Below are 22,909 nucleotides of genomic sequence, written 5' to 3' on the forward strand. Positions count from 1 at the left end.
CGGCAGAGAAAGTCATACGCTGACAGAAGCCTTGGGCTTGGCTTGGGCTTGCACTACCAGTATGGAGTATTCGTCATCGCAATATAACTTTTACTACTGATTGGAGTTTTGGTTGTATATTTCGGAGTCTAAAGAATATTTCCAATATCCACGTACGCTAAGTATTTACATAATCCAGTCCTCAATTCGGAAAATATTTCAATCTAGTACAGTAAAGTACCTCTTTTTGAATGGCTAGACGGAACTTTTCGATGATCAGTACCAAGGTTTATCAGACTTAGTATGTAGTATCAAACACCCGTCGTCATGATCTCGATCAAAGTTGGCGCCAAACAAGGTGATACTATTATGTCGGTGAATAGCCTAAAAAGGAAGGAAGCCTGAATATTATCAGGAACATGGTGATGGAACAACGCGATTGGTGGAACAGACTTATCCATGTAACGAACGTTTGCGACCACCCACACCAACTTGTGTCGACCGTCAACTCATTCGGATCCGAGTCGTTCAAGTCTTAGATCTAGGGTCATTGTTTCCAACACCATTTGCATATCACAGCACAGCAGCCCAAGCAGCATGACTTTCGGACAGCCATCAACAGACTCATCTTTTACCCTTATCTCACTCGTAGGCACCACTTATTAGTATACATATAGAAATTCTCTCTCAAACAGCGTGGGAAACATGTCAGATTGTCAGTTGTTATCATCAATTTCACACTGCTACTGCGCCTTGCCCGCTCTAGCCTTCCCGGTCGTGATATAAGTGACCGCTTCCTGATAACTGGTACCTTCTACAGGTACCCTATGTATGCATTACCCGGTCATGATCCAAGTCGCCGTCGACACCGTTTCCTATCCAAATAACTAGTACCCTCTGGTACCCCATGTCTATGCCTTGTTCCCTTTATTAGGTCTACTCAAAATCAGTTACATGTCATAAAAGTTCTTCCCAAAGCTTCCGAGACAAAATGGAACAAGGTTCCGCGGCAGACGCATGTAACGTTCCCCGCAAGCTATGACGTTTCTCGAAGCAAGCTTGCCATCATCACAGCACTGCAGCAGATACAGCAGAGAACACCGGATGACCAACTAAATCTGGACCACGCACGTCACACGACCAACAGAAGGCAGACCAATTCTTCGGCTACGTCCTCCTAATCTCTTCAATGAGGACTTCTAAGACTTGATCCCGGTGAGCCTCTCGTTGGTCCATGCCAGCATTCGCGAGGTCGAGCAGTGTCGCATGCAAGTCGGTCTCTCCCCCATAGAAAACCCCCGAACTCGCCAAGTGCGTGGCAATTCAAATGCCCATCCCCCATTCAATAACGTGCCTGATCCACTCATAATATAAATACACTGATGAGTTATCACCAGCCAGCTGGCATCCCCTGCACAAGATAGGCAAGGGGCAACCGGTGACGATCTTCTACTTCTAAATACTACCACAACACGCGATGTATGAACAGGTGCCAGGAATTGGCAATAACTCGTGTACACGTACGTACTGCTCGAACAGTTTACAAGGACAACTTGACGCAACTGTGGCGTGTGATGCAGTGATATCGGGTCTGGTCACCCTCTCAAGGCATAGCTGGCACAGCTCGCCCTACTAGAACGTAGTTCTTGAACCCTAAACGCGCTGCAATGGCATGGCTTAGCAAGACACTGGAGATCATCAGAGGCTCGTTACCTAGGGCAAGCGGCCAGCATCTCGCAAGGCTCCGTGCCTCTTTGGCTATATGTGTGTGTAAGACCCATTCATGGTAGCATAAGCTGAGCTCCGTCTAGATTTTCCAGTGTGACCACACGACTCTCTCTAAACAGCAAAGATCAGAATAACGATCCATGAACGAAACACTGGACTCACCTCCTGCAGCTGACTGTACAACTCAAACGACAAGTTAAGACAGATATCGCCCAGAGACACCGCCCTCGAAAGACTTTCTCTATTTTTCTTATCAATAAGCTGATACATAACAGTCCTCATCGCTTGTATGCTGTAAACATACGAGTGAGATAGCTGTGCATTACTTAGAAAAAGCCATACGAACTCACCGGCTAAGCTGTGCCACATCGCTCTCGTTGTCGTACCGCATCAGCGCAGTACACTGTCGCAGCACCTCACTAGTCTGGTGATACCACGTCTGAACCATCTCCCGAGTGCCCATCGGACAATCAGAAGCATACTCCACAGAAGCGCCATGATACACAAACTTCTGGATAATCGTGATCGACATGACAGGCGATGAGCTTGGGGAAAGAACTGAGGGTTGTTGAAGTTGACTGGAGATTAACCGGCCGAGCGCGCATCTTATATCTTCCTCAGCAGAAATAGCTCCAGAAGCGAAAACAATCAGGTTCCAAGGGGCACAGCGTAGCAGGGAATCATGCCCACAAAAGTGGGTTTGGTAATTCTTGTAACTTACGGACCGTTCTTCTAGTTAGGCACCATAGAGATGGATGCGTGCCCAGACAGTCGAAGCATCTACCGCTTGTGCCGCTCTGTTGTCCTTGTTCTGAAACAATACTATGTATGTCGTGTTTCTATGGCAGCGCGTGAATAGGCGGGCCACGTCGGCGGGCTTGTTGTTTCGTCGTTGTGAAACGTGTTATGATTAGTGAAGCGATGTTGAAGACAAAAACGGAGTCGGGTTGAGCTCGGCCCCAAAATACTTCCATCAGCGAATGGATGATTCCTTAGCCGTGAGAAAGTACTACAGTAGAATGCAAGTTTGCTCCTCCTAAATAATGTCATTTATACAGCGAGAATTTTTGGTTGGGAATACATGACCATTGATGCCTGTACATCCAGAACAACACGACAGTCCACACAAATGTTGCTGCTTTCCTCTATTGCAGCAGATGAATGGTTTACGTACACGAAGAAGGTGTTCTTCTAGTACATGTTAATAACAAATAATGTAGTTTCGACACATCCGCCGATACAGAATTAACGAGACACTGGGATATTAGTCGCCCAAGAATCCAAGCGGAATGCGACGTCCTGTCATCGAAAAGAGGACGGCCGGGAGATCACAAAGGTTCGGGGATCGATAGTGACAACATAGGGATCGGACAAAGCGGCTTCATCAGCTGCAGCTGTTCTTGCTCCATAACCTTTCTCTAGACAGAAGAAGGGTGATCAGTGTCCTAAAATTCTACGGGATGGCCATCCATACCGTGTAAGACAGCATATCTTCGAGCCCACGCTCTGTAGTCCGTGCCGTTCTCTCGATTCAATAGCTAAAATACGCCAAATATGATGAAGCCATACTGACCACGAGGGATAGCTACGACGTACTATTTGCAACTTCATGCTAAGGTACTGAGCTTGATAATTATATGTTTGTGCCTCGGCCAGTCGCTCGTCATAGGTAAGGCGGGTGTCGGTCAAAAGCGCGTCGTTCATGTCTCGGAGACTAAACGGCGGGATAGTCAAGAAGACCATTAGTCGCCAGCTGGATGCAACTTACGAAGAGCTTTGAACGTCATCCGTGGCGCTGCCATACTTCAGATAGGTCTGAACGTAGTCGAGAACAACGTTGGTGCTATCGTGCCACTGGGTAACTTCGTCGCGTTTGGGAGGCTTAGGGCTGTTCCAGGAGAGAGTCATGATTTTCAGTTGTTGTTGTTGTAATTGGATCTGAGGAATATGTTGAGAGGTCGAAAGATGGAACTCACTTTATATACTGTACTACAGGATGTGCCCAAGCGGTTGTGGCCAGTGGCTGTGTGGCCCAAACTTGAACACCATTGACCGAGGAACTCTCTTTGTGGACAGTTTATATATTAAGCCCGCCGCCTAGGATTTTGACCATCGTAAACAAAAACATATCCAAATATGCAATGGGCACTGGCTGGCTGCCACAAGTCACTTGTTCAGGGAAGACGTCGGTATGAGAATCCACGAAAGGGTCAAAAGTCATTTTGAAAATCGAAGGAAAGATAGGAGACAGTTACCATGTTAACCTATCGGTGCTATGTATGCATCTAGGTCATAATCAAATCAGCATATCATTGCTGACCGTGACCAGCGGTGACTATGTGGACTCTAAGTCAGAAGAGCCATCAAGGTCCAAGCCTATTATTGGGACAAAAGATGTGGCAGTTTCCTCGTTTGTGAGGAAATGGCTGAGCCACTGAACAGGTATGTGGATGATATGGAAGCCGCAAGACAGTGCAATTCTTGTTTTTGGGTGACGCATACGTACATTGTCTACCACATCTAGCTGATGCAGTGGACGGTCCTGTAGAAAGAATGGTTTTGACGTTACAACTATTGACAACATCCAAGCGTCGTCTGTGGTAGTATAAGACTGGATGCCAGGTCGGTGACCGTCGGTCTCCCCTAGAGTCCTAAACTGGTGATATGAATTCGGAGTGATGATGTGTCAGGGTGCCGATGAGTTGTACCTGAGGCCTGACTCTGCCAGCCCTAAACTCATCACATGACCTTTGACTGGAAGCCTAACAGTCCCAGCCTCCAGGTCCGCCTTGGCAGTTCCCCCAAATGTATGACTGGACCTCGACGCAGTTCAGTGGCTAGCTGTATCAGCAAGTAAGAATGTACCTCCCAATGCGAACACTGTACCGTGGTCCTGTCAGGTGTACCCTTAGCTCGGCGACTGCCACAGTATGACAGTAAGTGGATCGATATTACTCGTCTAGTAACAAGTTACGAAAAATCGACATTCAGTATTTGCCTAGACAATGCTATACACAACATGCGGTATCGCGTCAACAGAAGAATCTGCTCTACCTCGAAAGTAACACCAAAACCAATTCCGAGGACTTTCATCGCCCCACGTCGCTGGCTCGCAAACAGATCGACGATGAATTTCCGTTCTATTATTGCCTTGAAACAGAGCGGCGCGAGCTCAATGACAAAGTGAAAGTGACAACAGAAACTCTGATGAGGACGACGTTGCGCTCCTCCCCATCTGTTCAGGCGAACCCGCTAACTTCGACCTACTCAAGATTAAATGACGTTGCGGACGAATTTGCTCGGTAGTCCGTCTCAGCGGTGGGTTAGTTATAGGAAAATATAATGTTTTCATCGAATCCAATTCCAGCCTGCTCTCGAGCAACTTCTGAGTCGTTCCACGCAAGGGAAATCCTTGAACTTCCGAATCGAGTACCTGATCGGTGCATTGTCCTTCAGTTTTTATCCAAGCCAATCGACGAACGCCAAGCACTGACAAGCATCCGGATTCGTTTGTATGCCAACCTGTGTGCTTGAGTGTTCTAACTTCTAGCTCGGTTATTACACAGATCCGCTTACAGCTGGATTTCAGAGCCCACTCGTCAAATTGAAGTATTCCCGCTCAAACAGCTAATGCGAGCTCCCCTCTTGAAAGTACGTTTTAAGCGTACCTTGCCATTCGGCACGAGCCTGACTGAATTCGGGCTGAGGAGAGCGTCATGAAAATCACGCTCAGGCTGACAGCTGCAGCTCAATCCTCTGCGAGTTCATACTAACATGCGTACTGAAGGACACTAGCCTGAAAATTAAAATCTGCATGTTCCACAAACTATACTAAATTATCGAGTACGTCTATGATACTACGGTACAGATAGTCCTAGCCATTCCATCCACAGGATCACGGTGGCGGCAACTTGTTACATCTCTGGGGGACTTGCTTGAGCAAGGTGAAGTAGACGGGTGCTAATGCAATCAAGATTGAAACCAATGCCTTCTTGGTATATGACCTTCTCGGTTTCCGGTCCTGCAGTGCCATCCTTTAAACTGTTCTTCAGCTTCCTTTGCTCTTGGACTAGAAACGGGAGCAATTAAGTCGCAGTCTATTATCACATCAAAAATACTTACATTCCATGACCGCTAGTCTCTTTCTCCAGCTTTGGTCATTCAAACCTTTGGCTTTTTGTTCTTTCTAAAAAAACAGTAAGCTATTACCTACGCGCAACAAAATCGGTCTACTCACATCCAAAAGTGTGTAGTGCAACTTTTCTACTTGATAGCTGCATTCTTCCGCTAAGGCTACGCCGTTCTGGTCGTCATGAGCAACACGTCCTTCGAGAAAATGAACCGCGCTGTTCATGCCCCTGAGGCTAATGGTAGTTCGAATCAGGCATCGCAGCGAACATGAAGCATGAACATACAATGCTAGCTGTGCGCTATCTTTAGCATCTCCGTATACAAGCAGAGGTTCGCAATAGTTGAGCAGGTCCTCAGTACTCTTGTACCAGGCGGCGAGCAAGTTATGCATGTTAATGGAGGAGCAAGTGTTAAGTGGTAGAAGTTAAGGGTTGTAAGAGGGAGTCGTTCAAATTGGAGCTGTTTCGATATGTTAGCTGGACTTTATAATGACCGTTTGGAATTTCTGGAGGCGCATCTCATTAGCGAACACGTCAAGAATATACAAGAACAAGTTTACAGTCATATGGACAGAACAAAAACGCAACGACTGAGCCGGTTCTCCATGGGGTTATGTCATTGTTCTGATGTGACTGACAAGTATTTCGCAACCACGGTAGCGTGTCCACTGTAGCCCACAGCACGTAATTTTTACCAGCGCGCCTGCCTCGATTGTACAATATCATTTCTCACACCGCTGCATCGCAAACAAGAAAGTGCTGCGAGTTGGCAAGGAGCTGAAACGAAATTGAATGGATGAAGTTTGCGACCGGACCTTCAATGAATAACAAACTTGAGGTCTTACCAAAAAAGGAATGCGACACCAATCCTTTCTCGTAATCAGACTATTATTGCCAACAATAGAGACATTCAGGATGATCTCAGCGCGTCACTCGGTGCAAGCTTGGGTGTAGTTGCTACTCAAGTAGTGATACAAAAAGAAAATAGCATTTCTCTTCAAAGCCGGAACGCAGAACTATTCGAAGTATCATGACGAAACCTCAAACAATTTTTCCTGATACCTGCAGATTACCTGACAGGCATTCCCCTGCTACACACTACTGAAAGTTGGCACATGTATAGTATCCTGAAAAGCAATTGAGGTTATGCTAGCTGCTGCATCGGAGTTGGCCACGAGGTCGGCATGATACATTCGCACGCTAAGGATAAGGCGTGGTCCCAGCACAAACATTTGTATGTACGAGAAAATCTCAAAAACAGCGTTAGAAATCTGAACTCCCGCAGAATCTAGGTCCTATAAAAATGATGAACAGCGGTCACACGTAGATATCGGTGACAAATGGGCGCACCGAGACCTTTGGAGAGAGCTGAGTACCGAAGGCGGAGCAACATACAACGGTGAAGCTAGCGAGCGCGGCCTTTCAGCGGAAAAAGATAACCGCATTCAATTACAAGCTTACCTTGCAAAGTAAACCAAATGTGATTCTAATAACACTCTGAAACAGTCCCTGATGATCGATCCTGTCGATGGGCCGAGTCGTCGCAGCTCACGGAAGTGTTTCACAGCAACCCAAACCGAAAGGCAGAGTGCAAGAACCTCCCATATAGCGGCGAGTAGCCAAGTTACGGAGATCAGGAGTAGGTCGTCTGCTGTATAGATATAAGCACATGCATGTGTGCCGGAGAGAATGAGCTCCTCTGATATTCGTCAAACGAGCTTAATTCCTTGATATGTAACTAAAGCTTACCCCCTGACATGTGCCTGAGAACCATTGCCGCAATCACTCCGCAGGTAATGTTGACAACCAAGAAGATTATAGTGAGAAAGATAAGCATCTTTCTGGATCCCTGATACATGGCATGTAATCGAGCGAGCATGATGACTTGTACGATGTTTCAGTCAATGGCACTGAGGTCATGCAGTAGAGTCGCTCACCACCTAGCATTGCGGCTACAATTACATTGATCCAATTTAGTGTGGAATACAAGATAACGCCTGAAACACCTAGTTAACTATCATTCCGGAAGAATCGATGTGTCCAAACAAACTCACACCTATTGTGGTCATTGTATCGAAACAAGAAGCTGGTCGAGCATCGCACTCACTCCTACATAGAAGGACAGTTAATAGAAAGGTGCCAGGGCAGGATACTCACTGCATCTGTCACCGAAGATCCTGTGTGCCACCGATCAGAAGACACGAATACATTGTAAAAGGAGACGCACCCATCATACTATTGATGCTAATTGTGAGAGATGGCTGATTAGCACAATGCCATCATATCAACCCTGTAAACATACATATAATATGGTATTCCAACGTAGCGTATCTAGAACAGATCAGAGTTAGTCCAACTTGCCAACATGAGTCACTTACAATGAGATACAGAAGAGTCATCAAGGACCAGCGTTGTCTCTATACCGACAAAATGTACCATTGCGTTATCTTCTGATACGGGTGTCTACTCACCCAGATCAGTTCAACCTGTTGAACCATTCTGAGTGAGATGGCTGGTCCCGTAGTAATGGTACAAACCCACCTCTTCTCCGAACGTCAGCACTGGAAATATCATGAGCATATCAACGGTTCCGCAATAATATTTCACTCACCCCAATCGTATATCAGTGCGGTAGATGAGGCAACTGCGAAACCGCTATCCGTGTTAGAACGAGACGCTATCAACATGACTGGCTCTCCACGAACACGTAAAATAACTGGATGAACGAAACGAATTGATCATCGGCCACCAAGCGGGATCGTTTGAGACTAGCGTCATTTTCGCGGGAGGGTATACTAGTGCGAGCAGCGAACCTGATGAACATATAGCAATGGCTTTCTTCCTAGATATAATAGTACCTGCATTGCGAATATCGGCATGATGGAGATGAATGTACGTTCTCGCCACAAAGCCCTTGATTAACTCGGAGTGAAGTATCAAGATTCTTAGTAAGATCGTGATACCGAACCAAAGTAGGGTTCAGTTGAGGAGCTGCCAACCTAGTATCACTCGCAGGAATGATTAAACAAAGGTCGAAAGCAGTTAATGAATCGTGATGTCGGGGAATTCTCGTAATTTCCTTGCGATGCATGCAGCACGATTGATGTATTTGTAAATTTAACCATTGAGCTGTAATAGCTGGATGACACTTACGCGATGCAAAAAAAATGATAAGGGTTATGCACCTCTGATGCGAATCGGAAAGCGATGCTACAACGCACCGTGACTGTACATTAAAGTCAATGTGTCGGCCCTGCATCAACTTTTTGCACAGCCAGTTGACTGAGACTAGTCTGCTGAATGTAGTATATGACACTGCCCCCAGCTCAAGACAGAAAGGAGAGAGCACATGGTAAAGCACACGACTCCGATGGGCCTGTATGGCCGGAGGACTATGCAGGAAACCCGGCTACGAGTCCACGTACATGCTTGCTTGGCTTTGGAAGCCCACTAAACAAGGCGCGAGCTGACCTACCCTGAACCACTCACGTGACCAGCCATGTACGCTGAATTCATGTCACTGAATAATTCTTTACCAACTATTCGGAGTGATGCGTCGGTCGAACAAATCACACAAGGTGCGCACGGACTTGATCATTGACTACATATACATAGACCGGTCATCCAGGTTCCCAATGTCAAACTTAGACCCGCTCAACCACGATCCAGTCATGTGGACGCGCCATATGATCACAGCTCAGACTCCGAACTTGTCCCTCCCAATGCGAGTATGGTTGACCTGTGTCCTAGACCGTTCAGGGGTGTTACACTTTGCGCGACGGGTGCAATGGATAAGGTGCGTTGGTTCTGGTTGGGGTTGTGACAGACAGTGGTGAAGTTAACAGTGTGTGGGAAGGCTACTTTGTTCAAACAGGCATTTGAACTCGGCGCGACATCTACAAGTGACTTTACGGACAGAGTGACTCACTTACTAGCGAATAGCCACGGTGGAGCCAAGTACGCGGTGAGATTACCCACAGGTGCCTCTTGTCTTTGTTTAATCCTATTCATATGGGTGTAGTGTGCGCTAGAACGCAAAATACCCATCATGTGTCCCGAATGGATAACAGATGCACACCAGGTTTGGTTGCGTGGAGATGACGTAGATCTAGCAGAGGTGAGCATAACATAATCGTCGACAACACACTCCTAACGTCTCCAGACTGTTTCTACGCATCGCCTTCCCATCTTCTCCGGCGTCACACTCTCATTATCAGGTATTGATGACCTCGAGCAACGCGCAAATATAAACCGCGCCCTAACTAGACATGGCGGGATATATGTCAAAGCCATCGAACGCCCTGTCAAGGTGACACATCTACTTTGTGCGGGCGACAATGAGACCGAGAAGATGCGCTACGCCGATAAATTCAACAAACGTGGCGAGGCAAAAATCCACGTAGTCTGGGAGGAGTGGTTCTGGGACTGCTTGGAATTCAGAGGACGCTTCGAGGAAAAGCGTTACGTCGTCACGCGGCCGAGACCAGAGAGGAAGATCATGAACGAAGGTAAGTAGACATCTACTCCATAACCTTGAAAATCAATTTACACATAATAGAGCTCACCACTTCAATACCAGTCCACGACTCTGCCCCAGGCACGCACCCTTCGAATGCGATTCCTGTCGACGGCTATCTACCTAGGACGCCCGCCCCACCGAAACCAAGTCACGATTATGATCTGTTGGAGGAGGAGGAACCTGCATCCCTAGCACACACTCCCGTTCGCGCAGTGACGCTTCAGCTCTGGGGCAGCCTCTTACGTCCACGGGGTTTCGAGATCGATCCAGTTGCGAACAAGCTCGTCCGTAGTCCTTCAAAGTCACAGTCAATTGCAGGTCCGCCGATGTCGCCGATACGGTTACCGGCACGTCTTACGCCTGATGTGCGAACGAGAACCGCAGAGAAGGTGATAGAATCCCAGGGGAAATCTGTAATCTCGTCTTTTAAACGTGCCAAATCATTTGCGCCGCCTGCAAAGGAGCCAATGACGCGGCAGCCGTTCAGGCGGACAACCACCATTGCAGCTCTGGGACCTGGGGATGCAGAGGGGAGTGCAGCACCTTACCAACCTGAGGTGGATGACTCTTCGATGGCGACACTCTTTGCAGGTTACCACTTCCGTCTACTTGGGGAGGCAAAATGTGCGAATGTGCGCAATGCTATTGATCGTGGGGGAGGCGTGGTCATGGACGAAGATACTGACGATGTCGATTTCATTGTTGTGCGACTCATTAGGTGAGCTTCTACTCTCTCATATAAATGGGGCATCTTATGCACCGGATTGCTTAGTGGGAGCAAACTCTACCAGAACGAACCTGATGAGACATTGCGCGCCAAATATCGCACGGAATGTTGGCTCGAACACTCGGTCTTCCAAGAGCGAATATGTGGACCGCAGGAAAATATATCATTCAGGCCTCTTGGCCTTCCCTGTCCAATACCTAGTACGTGTCATGGTTACCTTTACTCATTTTATACGTGCTGACATGATCACAGACACCGAACAAATTATTCTAAGCCTTTCTGGACTTGATCAGTCTGAGTTATGCTGGACAAAGCGTTTGCTGCGGGCGTTGGGTATAACGCTTGCCCAGATATTCTCTCGACGTTCGACGCACCTACTTTGTCCGAGTGCCTGTGGTGCCAAGTACGACAAGGCAAAAGAGTGGAACATCCCCGTCGTGGGCATGGCATGGTTAGAGGATATGGCGAAGGCGGGTAAGGTACCTGACATCAGCGAATATCTCATTGGCGACGTTGGCAACCGAGCGGCAAAGGGTAAGGCGAGGGATGTACAGATTGTGGATACCACCAATGACAGTAAGCTAGAGTATCGTCAAACATTTAACGTCATATTTATTGTTTTATTGTCACAGGCTTGCCTGTCCTTCCGTTTTTCGTGAAGAAGCCACATCTCTTACAAGATCTTCGGACGCCTACTCTCCTTGACATAGAGCATGCCCCTCCGGCCACGTTCTTCGGCGAGTCAAATGGCTCACTCGACGACGCTCTGCCACAATACAAGAGCGACGATGGGGCGCGGTTTTCAGTCTCTCCGCCTCCTTTGCCACCGCAGAGTAGCTCACCCCCATTCGAATATGTTGCTGTGCACCCCGCGCGCCGGAGACCTCTATCATCCTCTGAAGACCTTAATCCTCCGGTCCCATCCCTGGATTCCAACGGACGCATACCCTCCTCCACCTCACCCTCGCCAATGAAGCTCCCCCCCAGCTCAGATGCGCGGCTGACGTGCGAACCCTCGCCAGTGCGAGTGCCTCATCCAAGAGACGTTGCCCGCGAGCTACAAGAGAGCCTGACAACGCTGCTCGGGAAGAGACAGGTATCAGAAGATGATGTTATGCGCCCAGGACAGCGGAAGGGCAAGCGGCCGCGCCCACTGCCGCGCCCCGGGGTTCGTTGGCAGTCTAGAGTTCCTTTCTCTTTCGTATTCATTCATCCATTATATTGTAGGTACAATCTCGGCAAGAATCACGCGAGAGCATCATTAGGGAGCCTCCGGCACGACTTGTGCCGCTTCCGCAGCCCATGTATTACGACGCGATGAGCCTGCTGGACGGGAGCACGCGTCCGAGCGAGGATAGTCTGCGCGTGACATATGAGGACCCTGGGCAGGAGGCGGAAAAGCGGAAGCTGCTGGCTTTACTTGGGGATGAGAATGTTGGCAGGAAGGGCAGGAGGAAGAGCACGAGGATAGCGGGCTATTGATCGTGATGTGCATTGGAGTGCCGTATCTCTTGTAGCGCGTATTAGTATATCATCTAGCCTGATCATATTGATGTAAAACATTGGCAAAAGTCTACAGGAATCCATGGGCATTAATGGGGTAGTGGTAACCTGGGTCGTTGCCATCGACCCGCCGGGGGTTCGATTCCCTCTTAATGCAGTGCGACCTTTTTGCGGCGGAGGCCCCGCTGTTATAGCATGATATACAGGAGGGAGCACAGCAGAGGAAAAAATCTGGCGTGGTCGGGGTGTATTATCTCCGATGGCCCCACCCACAGCTGGTATGTCTTCCGCCACGCATCTTTTTCATCCTCTGTTCCCGTATTCACCTCACAAGGTAGACTTGACCATTCCTCCATGTCCGGCTTACGAAGGCAGTCACAGGATATTTTAGCATGGTGCGACTGCAAATCGATACGCTGATCGCCAACAGCTGTTCGATTTCTTGTGTCAGTATTACTCGACCCCATCGAAAGATCAAAATTTTTGTTCATGTCTTTAATTGCACACTGGGATGCTGACACTTGGCGACGTCGGACATATGTTATCATAACGGCTGTCGGTCGCAGCAAGCTCTCACGGGATTCAGCTCGTTAGACTGATCAGAAAGGCGAGTGTTTTCTTATGGTCCTCTTTAGGCGCTCTCTCGTATGTCGATAAGATACGCATGACAAGGTTACAGATTACACTGAAGACCATAGGATAAATGACGTCCAACGATGTAAATTTGTCCTTTGGACCTAATGCAGACATCTTGTAAGTCGATTTCTCCTTTGTTCCACGATGGCATCATCTCAGTCCCGTCGCCCTTACTAAATACGATATACTCATCGATCGCGTGGAGCGAACTTTAAATGAAGCCTCTCTCGATGGATTGAGCGACAAAGCTATCAAAGAACTCGTCAAGGAAAAAGCAGATGCCGAGGTTCAAAATAACTGCATCAAACCTCTAGAGCAATTTGCAGGGCCTGGTAGTCCCCACGCCACAATCTCCAGTGTGTACCAATACTCTGACAGGTTCATGCGTGCCTCTGAAGTGTAATATTGCAGCCACAGAAGACTACAAGGAGACACTCACTCGCCTGATCGAAATAACTGAAAGCCGTGTCGATCAGCATTCTGCGCCCAAGGCCGCGATGATGACCTCCGTCGCTCAGCGAGTGCATCCTGGAATCAAAATAAATAAATTAAGTGAGTCTTGCTTGCCTCATTCTTATCCGCTGATTTACGCAATGTCAGGGTTGGCAAGCAAAGTTTGTCCCAGTTTCGCGTTCATAATCACTGAATACAGTCTAAATCTTAATGTCTTGCAGGATACCGGAAGGCGCTTGCATCATGCCCACCGCTCAGGAACCACCAGATGCAGGATTGTCTACTTATGCTTCATACTGACATCGTCAAGACATGGCTCAAATGCGTTGAACAAGTCCATGCAAAGCTTATGGTCTACCCACAGAAAGGCGAAACTCGATTTAAATGCTCCTGCTCCGCTTCCGCCAGACACGTCTCCCGATACCCCTCCTCTAGAAGATGCAGACCAACTACCCGCGTTAGAAAACCCAGTTGAACAAGGAGTATCTATTCCTCCTGCATCTTCCACAACACCTGCCACGAATGAAGTAACCTCGCCTGACATTCGTCCCCCTTCCTCAAAGCGAAAATTGCGTACAGCCCGTTCGACAGCAGAAGCCTGTGGGGTCCGCCGGGATGCGGAAAGACCTTACTGGCGAAAGCTGTCGCAAATGAGTCCAGGGCGAATTTCATTAGCGTCAAGAATCCTGAGCTTTTAAACAAGGTCACCCACGTTCTATCTCGAGTGAATACATGCTAATGGGAGCGTAGTATGTCGGCGAGAGCGAGAGAGCTGTGAGACAGGTATTCTCTCGTGCCCGTGTTTCATCTCCCTGCGTGATCTTCTTCGACGAGTTAGACGCTCTCGTCCCTCGGAGAGATGAAAGCATGGTACATATCCCGTACTTTTCACTCCAATATCTATCTCACATTCCTATTTTCAGAGTCAGAATCTTCCGCACGTGTCGTGAACACGCTACTCACAGAGTTAGATGGACTTGACTCCCGCAAAGCTGTCTATGTCATCGCCGCAACGAACCATCCCGATATGATCGACCTGGCTATGGTTCGCCCAGGGCGTCTCGACAAGCTCCTCTACGTTGACCTAGTAAGCGCCGACGAACGCGTCGAGATCATACGGACGCTAGCGCGTAAAGTCCCATTCGCGCCTACAGAACCAGATGCCGAGATGGTCCTGCAGCGCGCGGAGCACATCGTGCGGGAGAAATGTGATGGGTACAGCGGTGCGGACCTCGCAGCTGTCGTTCTGGAGGCAGGCGTTGTGGCGCTGAGACGTGTTCTCGGTGCGCTTGACCAGATGGATGACAGTGATGAAGGTTTGGTAGAGAATCAGCCGCGAGTAGTTGTCGTGTTGGAGGATTTCATTCGCGCTCAGGATAAGGTCGGTCCCAGTGTGTCTGCTGTGCAGCGGAGGAAGTATGAAGCGCTGCGAGCCAAGTTTGCTGGCCTTCCTGTGCGAACGGGGAAGGGTGTCGATTAGAAGTGAGCTATTAACAGTATAATGGGACGCTGATATTTGGCACTCCTGTGACACATGCGTGATTCGCTTGATCGAGCTTACTTTTTCTGATGCATAAAATGACTCCATTAATTTGGAATGAACCGAACCTCACGGATGGAGACAAAGTAGCCAAGAATCTGAGCACTATACCCGTGTCCTAGTGCTACCCAAATAGACACGGAACTCTTCCGGATTGTATAAGGAAACACCAACCATCATAGCTCTTTATGCTATGTCGTCTCCGCAGAGCAGGCCATTACTGCCATTCCAGTCGCTATAGGGAACAGTTCGTCATATACTGAGATGGTGGCATACGTTGCTCTAGTCTGGCACGCCCACAAGTACAGGTACAGTCTTATATCGCTACTAAATCCATTATCATACATTTTGTTCGTGATGAGAGTAAGAGTCCATTATCCAAAGATGTAGTATGTCCACAGGCACTGATATGAGGACCGTTCGTTATGTCGTGATCAGGTCAGCATCGGTCAATTCGTTTGTCCTCTGATGTCCTTTCCTTGAGGGTATCTCCAGATGTCATGTTGATCTGAGCAACCAGCCAGACTGAGAATATAAAATTTCATCTACTGTGGCGCAGCGTGTCGGTTCACCCACCTGATTGGTCGAGTAGCTAATGATAAACGCGCAGTTCGACTCTTCATGTCCCTGAGTGCAGTAGTCGTCCAACGGCGCAGTCGATTCCATGCTGTTTTTAGGTGTAGCTTTGGTAGGAAGCAAGTATTGGAGGATGCTTGTTTCTCGATCCCTTCGCCCCTCCCATTGGATTTCGCTTCGGTAACCCATCCTAGAAAATGTGGAGACTAATATGCAGAGATGTCATGAAATTCATAGACAGATTGAGAAGCAAAAATGGGATAGCACTCACGTCAGATTGGACAGACTTTATTGATTCTTCATTGCAGGCGTTCATTATTAACTTTGGCGGTTTATTGTCAGAGTATGATGCTGGCTTCGACATAGAACTCGGTATCTCCACCACTGTCACGCTCTCTGCACTCAATGAGTCCTGCAGTGTGATGTATTAAGCAACCTGCTAGTAAGGATAGCATACGAGTCTAGCGCTCACATCAATCCGCACGATGTTAAGAACGTCTTGTTGCATGTCGTAGTTCATGGGCCGTCGAGAGCGTTTCAATGACGGGCGTGATACCATCCGCGTCCATAAGTTTGCTTCTGACATTGGATCTGGGTCAAGAATTGTAGTGCAACATGAAGAGTTCGGTCTGGATCCTGATGGTAGTTGCTGAATCTAGAGGTACGATCAGGCACGACCCTCATAAGCTTCTCGAATGCTAAATCGCGAATACATGCCTCGGGTATCCGGTAGACCCATTGATCATACGAGGGAGGTCCACTGGAGCATCGGCTTGTGAGAGATGGCCCTCCCACATCGAGGGTGGTGGAGTGTGGCTGCTGCCGATCGTAACTGGAGGAAGGCGGCGGTACTACGAGACTTGTCCTTGGACACTCTCCGAATGTGAAGTACTTCTCCAGGTCATCTTCAGTCAGAATTCCTCCCTGCATAGAAAAGCTGAGCGCTCGTAAGTGAAGATGATGCTGTCGAGAACTTTACGCGGAAGACTTACGGAGCCGGTAGGGTTGGACGAGGTAAGGATAGGCAGAATCACAAGCTGGTCGAAATTGAAGGAGTTATATTTTGAAATTGTTGTTCCCGCAGGATTGCACGAGGCTGATTGCACAGGAATCCCGCGATAGTGTCATCGTGCAGGTTAACTTGGCTACGACATTTCTGGACCCGGTAAGGGATGACCGTCCGGCCTCTTCTGCATGTACCGGTCCAGACGCCCTCGGCACCGTTAGTAAAATGCCATGTGACACGTCCCTCCACACTTTTCGATGAGAATAACCCCAACCAACCCCATGGATGACGGCGAGATTTTAGCTCAGTGAGAGTGTTCGGCTGCGAGCGCAGCCACGATCGTGAGACTGACTCATCGGTATCCTTAGAATGATGATCATGATAGTAGAGGATAGCCCCATCGATTGAATCACCGATTCATGATACTGACCCTGTGTCGCTTGCTAATGTCCCAGTGAGTTAGCTATGATTCTGCTCGTACCAAACTAATAAGTTATACGCCTATTACCTCAATACGGGTTCTATATTATGGCAATGACCTGTGATATTAGAAAGCTGGAGTTTGGCTGAACATTTTGCCTAAACTTAGAGGTGAAATTAGACGCCCCATAGAAGTACATTCGAAGATCTTGAAACTTGGAAGCGGGAATCCAAATCCTAGAGAGTATACATTATATATGTCGCGAATCTTAGGGTAATGCGCTTAGCTTAGCTGATGATTCAAGGCCAGGCAAACTGCCCGCGGATGCTCACGGAGATACATTTATGCTACTTACAAATACCTCGAGTGACCAAGATGAACGAACAAAACGGAGAACATACACGCGCATGAGCTTGCTGGCACAATGCAATTGGATATCAAACGAAATTAAAAAAAATCTACTACTCCCTGACAAATACCGTCTTACCGCACATGTTACAACATCATGCCTAAGTGCAGGCTGGAATATTGGACAATGGGACATGTTGAGGTCGATCTTGAAGAGAATGCGGTGGAACTCAAGTCCCCGCAATATACCCGTGTGGCAACGGCGGTACAGCTTGCTACTGGAAGACGTCCATCATTCTAACGTGAGTGTGATGACGAGATCCAGGGTGTACACCTCATGTATAGCTCCAAGAACATTTGCGTGAAGCATGAATAATTGACATCTGTGAGGAGCAATCGGGGTGGCGGGAAAATCTGCAATGCATTCGTGATGTCGTGGGACTGCGGTATCGGACTGGGGGCAACTCATGGTACAGCAAAAACGGCAATTATAGCTTGCAATGCTTGAGCTGTATGTCAAAGATTAATCAGGTAGTCGGACACGCTCATCTGGTCAAAGCGGTGTGGATAAGGCACAGACAACAAGTAACAGAAATGATTGTGACTTACGGTGGAGCCACGAGGCATCTGCTTCGAAAGATAAACACCGCACCATGAATTTTATTGTTCCGATGAAAGACAACATGATGGCAGAGAGCGAAAGCAGACACCACCTGAAAAGGTTATCGAATCTTCAAATAACAATAGAGGCATATAACTAAGGAAAAACCAATAATAAACAAGAGGATGAGAAAGGACTCTGGTCAATGGAATTATGTGGCCTTTAGTTTATAAAGCGGGTGAGTGCAGAACGAAAGAGTGCGAGATGAACGGACCTGGTCATGAAGTTTCCCATGCAAGCTCTCCCAGTTTTGTGCCCTGTACCTGGTACCCTCTAGATGCCTTCCTCTCCTTCCTCTGCTCTGACTGAGAGCGTACAGCCTTTGCTGGTACATTCTCAACCTCGACTAATTCCTTCACTTTGAGAATTTTTCCTGCAGCTTCTGGACTGTGAACTTGATACACGGTTTGCATGCGTCTATGCAGCCCGAGCGCTACCAAGGTTTCCTTCTTCCGTTCGCCTAGTGCAATTGCAGAGCGGCGGAGAGTGATTTTGAAGTGGGTGTTTTGTTCTGATTTAGACGCTACTTTTTTTTGTACCGCCGTCGCGAATGACCGTGACGAAGGCCTGAATATGTTGTTCGATGTTATGCGGAACAGCGACGCCATAGTCCTTGCAAAGTTTCAGTCGATGCGGCAAAGGACAATTTGGATGTTCGCTTACTAATCAAGTGTTGAATGGGTCCAAATTGGGACGCGTTGGAACTCCTGATTCACGATTGTCGAGATGAGCTCACTATATCGCTCTGCAATTAGTGCCCGAATAGCAAAGTTACCACAGCTACCACCAAGCTACGAGGACGATGATGAAAAATCCGAGATTACTGATGGAATCGGCGAACTCTCGACTGGCATGGGGCCACCTCCACTGTATGTCACTTTCCATCAGAGTCCAATCCTTTCTTGCTCATTGTTGGATAGACCACGGCCAAGCACATCAACCCGAAAGCCAAAGCCACCAAATCCTGAATTCAAACCATTAAGTCCTGCTTCATACTTTTCTCAGGCATTGCAGATATCGCTCCCTACCCGAGCCCTTGACGTTCGGGTGTATTACACTCCTCCGAAGTACGACAATGGAGGTGTCATAGTATTCCACCACGGTGCAGGATATGCGGGTACAAGCTTTGCATGTCTCGCGAAAGAGATAAGTGAGGTCATGAGGGATAATGTCGGTGTCCTGGCCTTTGATGCCAGGAGACATGGTATGTATTCGCTTCAGGTGGATGCTGAATATTCATCGTCTTTTCAGGAAAGACAACATCATCTCAGTCTGATGAAGACCTTTCGATAAATGTCCTTGTTGATGATTTTTGTGCTCTGATACAGACGATTTACCCAGATGTGACAGCAGCTCCAAATTTAATGGTAAGCTTCATTCTCCCTTCTACGCAAATTGAATTGACGACACTCTGGATAGCTTGTTGGACACAGCATGGGGGGATCTGTCTGCGTTCGCGCCTGTCCCATACTTCAACAATGCAAATATAATATCGCAGGAGTGGCCGTTTTGGATGTGGTAGAAGGTACCTATTACTACATCAAATCCTGTAATTTACACGAGTTTGACCCATCACCAATAGGCACAGCAGTCGAAGCGCTGCCTCATATGCACGCGATTCTTAATTCTCGACCCGAGGGTTTCGATAGCGTCGAAGAAGCAATCGAGTGGCAGTACGTGTTTGGCGTTGCCCTTCGTAAATGCTATATTCACGTTTGCTCATACAGCGTCAATACGGGCCTTATCCACAACCCCACTTCTGCTCGTGTTTCGATTCCATCTATCGTCGTTCCTACAGATTCTCCTCTTACGCCTAGCACACGCGCACATATTGGATTCAAATACAAGTGGCGTACACCACTCCGGTCGACGGCGCCATACTGGGACAGTAAGCCTACGCTTGCTCCCTTGACTTGCACCACCCACTCATACCGATCTTCTTTCAGGTTGGTTCCCGTCGCTGTCGTCTCTATTCCTCGGGCTTCGCTCCGCACGGCTCTTAGTGTTAGCAGGTGCAGAGCGCCTTGATACAACGCTCATGGTCGGTCAGATGCAGGGCAAATTCTGGCTCGAAGTCATGGCTGGTTCGGGTGTAGGACATCTCGTGCACGAGGTTCGTCGCTTACTTGCGATAGACGTTTACTCATTTATGTTGACGTGAAATTAGGACGATCCGACGAAACTGGCAGAGATTCTGGCAGATTTCTGGAGGCGCAATGAACGCATCGTGGTTCGAGGTAACGTTATCAAGGCGGTCGGGGAGGTTTAGAGGAGCTAGACATGTCAATCAATGTATCTTTGGTTGTGCGCTTTTTTCGCAGTGTAATCGTTGCGCGCGTCCACCTAAATCACAGGCTCGGTGCAGGACATAGCTAACATGAACTTTGAAGACGGTCGCATTATTGGGTCAAAACTCACTCCACTCATAAGGAGACATCTCATTAGTAATCCAAAATTCGAGTAAGGTACCTCGGATAAATAAGCTGGTACGAATAGAACCAAGATCTTTTGTCTAGCTTCGTCTCATGCAAAATGGAATGAGGCCAAATATACAGTGATTGGGCTAGGATCGAGCGTTAGCTGGGTTCGAACGCTGGCGAGTTTGCTGTTGGGTGGGCGGGAAACTCGAATGCAGGTTGAATGAATGACTTTTATAAGCATTTATGGTATACGAAACTGGTATTAATGAAGGAATGTGGAGTGTTAACGTGCCAATGTAAATCAATGGCAAAAATGAGTGAGCGAGCGAGCGTGGTCGTATGGTGCATTGAGGGAGAACAAATTGTGAGAAAAGGCGATGCTAACTGCCGCTTAGGTGCCAGTTCTTAACAAATTTAATTTGTCGTAGCATAGGTGTACTCAGTGGTGGCGAACCCGACTTGAGAGTTTGTCGTGTCGAACACCGAGTAAAACCTCTCGCTATGGAAGAACAATTCAGTATTTTATTTTCCCGGAAAAATTTGTAGGTCAACGTACAGGAAACAGTAGCCATTCGTGAAATCGTTACCAGAACCGCTGGAACTCCCAGTGCTACTGACGATCAGGTATATACCGTCGCTGGTACCGCCAATGGCGCTGTTCAACGATCGAGGCCAGATTTGCGCATTCGGGGTGAGCTCATAAGCGACCCCACCAATAGTGAAATACAAGGATGACAGCTGGTCGTACTGGTCGGATGAGATCTTTAACAAGTCAGTGGCCTCATCGAAGGTTCCCCCCGTAGCAGACTGATATTTGTCGAAGGCATCTGAAAAATGGATTAAAAGGGTTCTCATGTCGTACAGGACACCTACCGGAGGCAATGTAAATCAGGGTGGTTCCGGTATCGACGATACCAGCTGTCTCATCTAAAATGAGCGTAGACCCATAGCTGATGGATTGATTAATGCCCCAATATCCATTCGCTGGAGATGTCGATGTGATCGGCACGTAGCTGACGTCTCCGGTAATTTTGGAGGCGTCATAACTGCCGAATGTGAGCTCGCCACTGCTATCATCGGAGGAAGCAGGTGCAAAGAACACTCCGAGTACTTCCGAACTAATTCTTCCCTGCTTATACAGGTTATCTGTCACAGTTGCAACTTCGTATGTATTGCTGACGGTGCCCTGCGTTAAATCAGCTGGTCCAAGTCCAAGAATTCCATCCAGGCCCTCCATCCCTAAGGATCCAGATGCGACGCCAATAGATTGGTTGTCGATGACCAAATCAGAGTTGAGCGTCACGGTGTCTGTGTATTCCTCTCCAACAACATCACCACTACCATATGCAACACTCTGGAAGCGGTCTGACAAAATGTATGTGCCACGTGGAAACAAACACTCACGAAGATACCGCCTGTGTCATGACTTGTAGCAGTCTTCTCGTAAGCTTTAGCCTCGATCCAGGTATTTGAGCTTCCCGTGTCTACCAGAACTGTGTCTGTATGAAATCGACAATGCGTCAGATAAAGGAATAGCAGGTACACGAGCAGCTTACAGTACGTTGGTGGACTCCCCACGCCAATGTCAGCGGTGTATAGCATCACATTATTGGTTACACTGATGGAAGAGCTGCCGCCATTAGCTTGTCGAGCTTGGATTCGAGCTCTATCTGCAGCTGCGATGTTCTTGATCCCGTACGAGTTTATTCTAACAGCGAGCTTGAGAGTAGCCGGGCTTGACGCTGTCCGAGGATGAGGCAAAGCGCTCGCTGACAGAGAGAAGAAGGCAAGCGCCGGCAGGGCAAGAAGATATGAAAGCGATCTAGAGGGAACCATCTTGCCGATGGCATCCTACTAGTACCTGGGCCGTTTTATATGGTGGTCGGTATCATGACGTTACTCCAGGAATATCATGGAGGCGAACAACCTTAGCAAGGCTTTGTGAAAAGCAAGTACGTTAACTGCTTGATATGTAACTGGTGTGGAGACCATTTCCTATGTAGATGAGTGTCAGTTAGTAAGTGGCTGCAGGGAAAGTCTGGAAATGACCTTTGGATGACCTGCAGGAGTTTATTACAGAACCTGTTTGGCAGAAACCTGATCAATAATTCCCTGAGAAAGGCGTGATTCTGCAATTTTGGGTTTGCTATAGCCCATTTGAACATTTATTTACATAACACATTTTTTTTTAAAGTTCAACATCTAGAAGTTCTGAATCCGAAGTTCGGAGTGGGCCACTAGTAGTACTTAGCTTCATTGATT

At 47.9% G+C, this 22,909-nt stretch overlaps 8 protein-coding genes and 1 non-coding gene across 9 annotated transcripts; 5 read left to right on the top strand and 4 right to left on the bottom strand.

The window, feature by feature from the left end:
* Nucleotides 1–6,702: 6,702 nt before the first annotated feature.
* HD556DRAFT_1494875 (uncharacterized protein) lies at nt 6,703–8,524 on the bottom strand (the record flags this gene model as incomplete). The annotated part of the gene is made up of 11 exons (XM_041308859.1): nt 6,703–7,132; nt 7,188–7,242; nt 7,299–7,536; nt 7,587–7,686; nt 7,995–8,014; nt 8,065–8,081; nt 8,140–8,168; nt 8,216–8,254; nt 8,309–8,323; nt 8,379–8,398; nt 8,449–8,524. The coding sequence occupies 11 exons, from the start codon at nt 8,522–8,524 to the stop codon at nt 6,929–6,931; spliced, it is 813 nt and encodes a 270-aa protein (XP_041156371.1). The 3' UTR covers nt 6,703–6,928.
* A 797-nt stretch (nt 8,525–9,321) lies between these two features.
* On the top strand, nt 9,322–12,673 carry HD556DRAFT_1398718 (uncharacterized protein). Its single transcript, XM_041303769.1, has 10 exons — nt 9,322–9,415; nt 9,466–9,633; nt 9,694–9,801; nt 9,859–9,954; nt 10,000–10,345; nt 10,396–11,074; nt 11,129–11,283; nt 11,336–11,659; nt 11,716–12,251; nt 12,311–12,673. Exons 1-10 carry the CDS (start codon nt 9,389–9,391, stop codon nt 12,563–12,565), a joined length of 2,694 nt encoding a protein of 897 aa, XP_041156372.1. The 5' UTR covers nt 9,322–9,388; the 3' UTR covers nt 12,566–12,673.
* HD556DRAFT_t95 lies at nt 12,673–12,743 on the top strand. Its single transcript has one exon. It is a non-coding gene; the product is annotated as a tRNA-Gly (tRNA).
* Nucleotides 12,744–13,117: 374 nt separating this feature from the next.
* HD556DRAFT_817408 (uncharacterized protein) lies at nt 13,118–14,068 on the top strand. Its single transcript, XM_041311721.1, has 6 exons — nt 13,118–13,193; nt 13,266–13,339; nt 13,444–13,578; nt 13,634–13,774; nt 13,833–13,836; nt 13,897–14,068. Exons 2-6 carry the CDS (start codon nt 13,327–13,329, stop codon nt 13,973–13,975), a joined length of 372 nt encoding a protein of 123 aa, XP_041156373.1. The 5' UTR covers nt 13,118–13,193; nt 13,266–13,326; the 3' UTR covers nt 13,976–14,068.
* A 205-nt stretch (nt 14,069–14,273) lies between these two features.
* Nucleotides 14,274–15,155, top strand: HD556DRAFT_1244112 (putative vesicular transport protein; the record flags this gene model as incomplete). Its single annotated transcript, XM_041298420.1, has 3 exons — nt 14,274–14,378; nt 14,426–14,545; nt 14,601–15,155. Coding segments are annotated over 3 exons (780 nt in total), but the record flags the coding sequence as incomplete, so codon positions are not given.
* A 605-nt stretch (nt 15,156–15,760) lies between these two features.
* Nucleotides 15,761–16,721, bottom strand: HD556DRAFT_1447126 (uncharacterized protein; the record flags this gene model as incomplete). The annotated part of the gene is made up of 4 exons (XM_041307205.1): nt 15,761–15,997; nt 16,063–16,203; nt 16,264–16,382; nt 16,457–16,721. 4 exons carry the CDS (start codon nt 16,719–16,721, stop codon nt 15,761–15,763), a joined length of 762 nt encoding a protein of 253 aa, XP_041156375.1.
* A 1,405-nt stretch (nt 16,722–18,126) lies between these two features.
* HD556DRAFT_817097 (uncharacterized protein) lies at nt 18,127–19,121 on the bottom strand. Its single transcript, XM_041311720.1, has 2 exons — nt 18,442–19,121; nt 18,127–18,387 (listed from the first exon to the last, which is right to left on the bottom strand). Exon 1 carries the CDS (start codon nt 18,833–18,835, stop codon nt 18,446–18,448), a length of 390 nt encoding a protein of 129 aa, XP_041156376.1. The 5' UTR covers nt 18,836–19,121; the 3' UTR covers nt 18,127–18,387; nt 18,442–18,445.
* Nucleotides 18,954–20,496, top strand: HD556DRAFT_1529556 (Alpha/Beta hydrolase protein; the record flags this gene model as incomplete). Its single annotated transcript, XM_041309416.1, has 8 exons — nt 18,954–19,096; nt 19,148–19,431; nt 19,479–19,594; nt 19,647–19,752; nt 19,810–19,900; nt 19,955–20,115; nt 20,174–20,340; nt 20,395–20,496. The coding sequence occupies 8 exons, from the start codon at nt 18,954–18,956 to the stop codon at nt 20,494–20,496; spliced, it is 1,170 nt and encodes a 389-aa protein (XP_041156377.1).
* Nucleotides 20,497–21,061: 565 nt separating this feature from the next.
* Nucleotides 21,062–22,483, bottom strand: HD556DRAFT_1311456 (acid protease; the record flags this gene model as incomplete). The annotated part of the gene is made up of 5 exons (XM_041300542.1): nt 21,062–21,146; nt 21,204–21,474; nt 21,521–22,001; nt 22,052–22,146; nt 22,204–22,483. 5 exons carry the CDS (start codon nt 22,481–22,483, stop codon nt 21,062–21,064), a joined length of 1,212 nt encoding a protein of 403 aa, XP_041156378.1.
* Nucleotides 22,484–22,909: the final 426 nt, after the last annotated feature.

This window comes from Suillus plorans, assembly GCF_016647745.1.
Source record: "Suillus plorans strain S12 chromosome Unknown HD556scaffold_60, whole genome shotgun sequence".
NCBI lineage: Eukaryota > Fungi > Basidiomycota > Agaricomycetes > Boletales > Suillaceae > Suillus > Suillus plorans.

Bases quoted from the DNA above. Each gene is read 5' to 3' on its own strand.
- HD556DRAFT_1398718 (XM_041303769.1), top strand. From the start codon at position 9,389: ATGCGTCGGTCGAACAAATCACACAAG. The intron at 11,075-11,128 runs GTGAGCTTCTAC...CGGATTGCTTAG, and splicing joins ATTGTTGTGCGACTCATTAG to TGGGAGCAAACTCTACCAGA. The intron at 11,284-11,335 runs GTACGTGTCATG...ACATGATCACAG, and splicing joins CCTTCCCTGTCCAATACCTA to ACACCGAACAAATTATTCTA.
- HD556DRAFT_817097 (XM_041311720.1), bottom strand. From the start codon at position 18,835: ATGGCGTCGCTGTTCCGCATAACATCGAACAACATATTCAGGCCTTCG.
- HD556DRAFT_817408 (XM_041311721.1), top strand. The intron at 13,579-13,633 runs GTGTGTACCAAT...GTAATATTGCAG, and splicing joins TCCCCACGCCACAATCTCCA to CCACAGAAGACTACAAGGAG.